Raw genomic sequence first — 2,500 nt, forward strand, 5'->3', positions numbered from 1 at the left:
AAGACCATGAATCCACACATTTGCATTGACAAAGCATTGGCAGATTCCGCCCCAGAGGTAAAATAAAAGTGCGGTGGGAGTGTGCCCTAATAGAGCATTTTTACATTGCAGTATTGATACTTTTACTTAAAGTTGTACAATGCAGAATCACAAATAACGATTTTTAGCAACCTCTGCTGGTCACTACCGTCACTGCATACAATTTCCTTAGTCCTCGATTACCCAGAATTCCATTCGTTTTCACCGGGAAAGTCCCCCCCGTCACGTTCAATAGAAAATATATAAATAAAAGGCTTCCGGGGGTGAAAATCATGGAGTGGGTGTTGTGAAACTTTTGCCACTCACAAAAGATATACAATGTAACTTTAGTTTTGTTGAAAACGTTACCTAGTATGCCTTTAAGTAAAACAATTTAGTACTTCTTCCACCACAGCCTACAGTAGCACACACCTGTGCACATGTGTGTGAAGAGTGTTTGTGATGGATACAGGAAGAGTGGGCACCTAGACATTGTGGGCACTGCAATGTTATATTCAATTGGCTTTTTTCCCCAAAATGTAAAGAATGTTTAGAATTTGGAGAAGCTGAAGTCTGAGGTCTGAGCTGAAGTAATGTAAAGTACACATGATCTGAACATAGATGGTACAATCATTATCAGACCTAAATTAACCCTTCAACTTCTTGTTTTCATATTGACTGGCTAGCAGCTAGCCACAGCTTTTGTAGAAATTTGTAGCAATAAGTTCTATGCAGAGCAGCCATATTGGCAAGAAATTAGGCCGCTTCCTCACTTCCTTCGCAGGTGTTAGCAAAATGAGACTAATGAACGTGCTGTTCCATTTAGTGTAGCAGAGTGGTTCTCAAACTTTTTAATTTCAAGGATCCCCATAACTCTTGAGAGTGTACAAATGGAACCCTTTTGGGTCCATTTGGTTCCATCCATTTTGTTCCATTTTTACACTCTCAGAGATTCACACCCAAGGGGCCATTTGGAACCCCCTCAAGGAACCATGAGGGTCCCTGGACCACACTTTGAGACCCACTGGTGAAGCAGTTTCCAGTGAGCCAAAATGCAACAATATCAGCGCCCTGACTCTGTTTGATCAGAATGGAACAGAGCCTTAATCAGTATCATTGGTAACACCTGAGACGGAAGTAAGGAAGGGGCCCAATTTCTTTCCAATATGGCTGCTGTGCATATATAGAGCCTATTGTAAAACATATTTGGCCTTACATACTTTACATTAGTTCGCACAAAGATGGTATTTAGGTGTGGTTGGTATTCAATGACCTTGGTCATGAAGGCTTCCTCTATAGGCTAGAGTCAGCCTAGACGTTAGAGTGAACTTTGTAGTGAATCCCCAAGGTGACATTACTGCACTGTGTGTGTGTGTGTGTGTGTGTGTGTGTGTGTGTGTGTGTGTGTGTGTGTGTGTGTGTGTGTGTGTGTGTGTGTGTGTGTGTGTGTGTGTGTGTGTGCGTGCGCGTGCGCGTGTACGTCCCATAGGGAGGTGTTCACTCTCGAGGTCGGCTGTACTTTAGATTACAGCTTAGAGAAAGCCTTCCTAACCAAAGTGCTAAAACATTACATTACATTACATTACAGTCATTTAGCAGACGCTTTTATCCAAAACATCAACAGCTAGAGCAGACCATCTCTCAGCTAGGCTACAGGTGTAAACTTTGGTCTTTTATCTTTGGTAGCCTAGGGCACGTGCACAAGTTGGTCGTAGCACGTGCACAAGTTAGCAAGGTAGCCTACTGCTCAGTATCAGCTATTATAGGAAGCCGCTCGATTTGGTGGAGGCGTTGTTTCCTTTACCCATGATTGTTGTCTGCTGTGTTTGACAAGTATGCCAACATTATTGTGTATGTGTATGTAACAACAATGTTCTGCCTTATATGCACTTTGTAACTGGCTGTTTTCCCATTATCTGACAGCACTGGCAGAGTTTATGTCCTTTGTACAAGGCATTCTTGTACTTCTGTTCATGTGTGTGTGTGTGTGTGTGTGTGTGTGTGTGTGTGTGTGTGTGTGTGTGTGTGTGTGTGTGTGTGTGTGTGTGTGTGTGTGTGTGTGTGTGTGTGTGTGTGTGTGTGTGCGCGTGTGTGTGTGTGTGTGTCTATACCTGGTACTCTGTGTTGAGCGTGAGTGTGTCTGTGGCGGCGTCCCGTAGCAGGGCGTTGGTGAGCGGTCGTGACGAGGTGTGTAACAACTGAAGCCACACCTCCTTGGGGGTGGAGACAGAGCACACAGCCTCCACCCCCAAACCGCTCACATCCAATAACAGTGAGAGGTTGGAGCCCCGCCTACGGAAGGGTGGAATCACACACAGAATCAAAACAAGTGTATTATGGGAAATGATCATACTGACTGTTATCAACATATGGCCCTGTTATTAGGGCAAATTCATACAGTATATTCACATACTAGTGAATCAATCCCTGAATCTACATAAGTCCATATGAAGACAAAAATATATTTTAAAGCTTTTTTAAA

General features: G+C 43.4%; 1 protein-coding gene across 3 annotated transcripts in view; it reads right to left on the reverse strand.

The window, feature by feature from the left end:
- LOC308096215 (tyrosine-protein phosphatase non-receptor type 7-like) overlaps window positions 1-2,500 on the reverse strand; it is a 31,460-nt gene that overhangs the window by 18,297 nt on the left and 10,663 nt on the right. For all 3 annotated transcript variants that reach the window (XM_080443550.1, XM_080443552.1, XM_080443551.1), the window contains one exon: window positions 2,130-2,310. In XM_080443550.1, the coding sequence (XP_080299676.1) occupies window positions 2,130-2,310 (181 nt within the window). The remainder of the gene's footprint in view (window positions 1-2,129; window positions 2,311-2,500) is intronic.

This window comes from Gymnoscopelus braueri (assembly GCF_963280865.1).
Source record: "Gymnoscopelus braueri genome assembly, chromosome: 12".
In the NCBI taxonomy this organism is placed as follows: Eukaryota; Metazoa; Chordata; class Actinopteri; order Myctophiformes; family Myctophidae; genus Gymnoscopelus; species Gymnoscopelus braueri.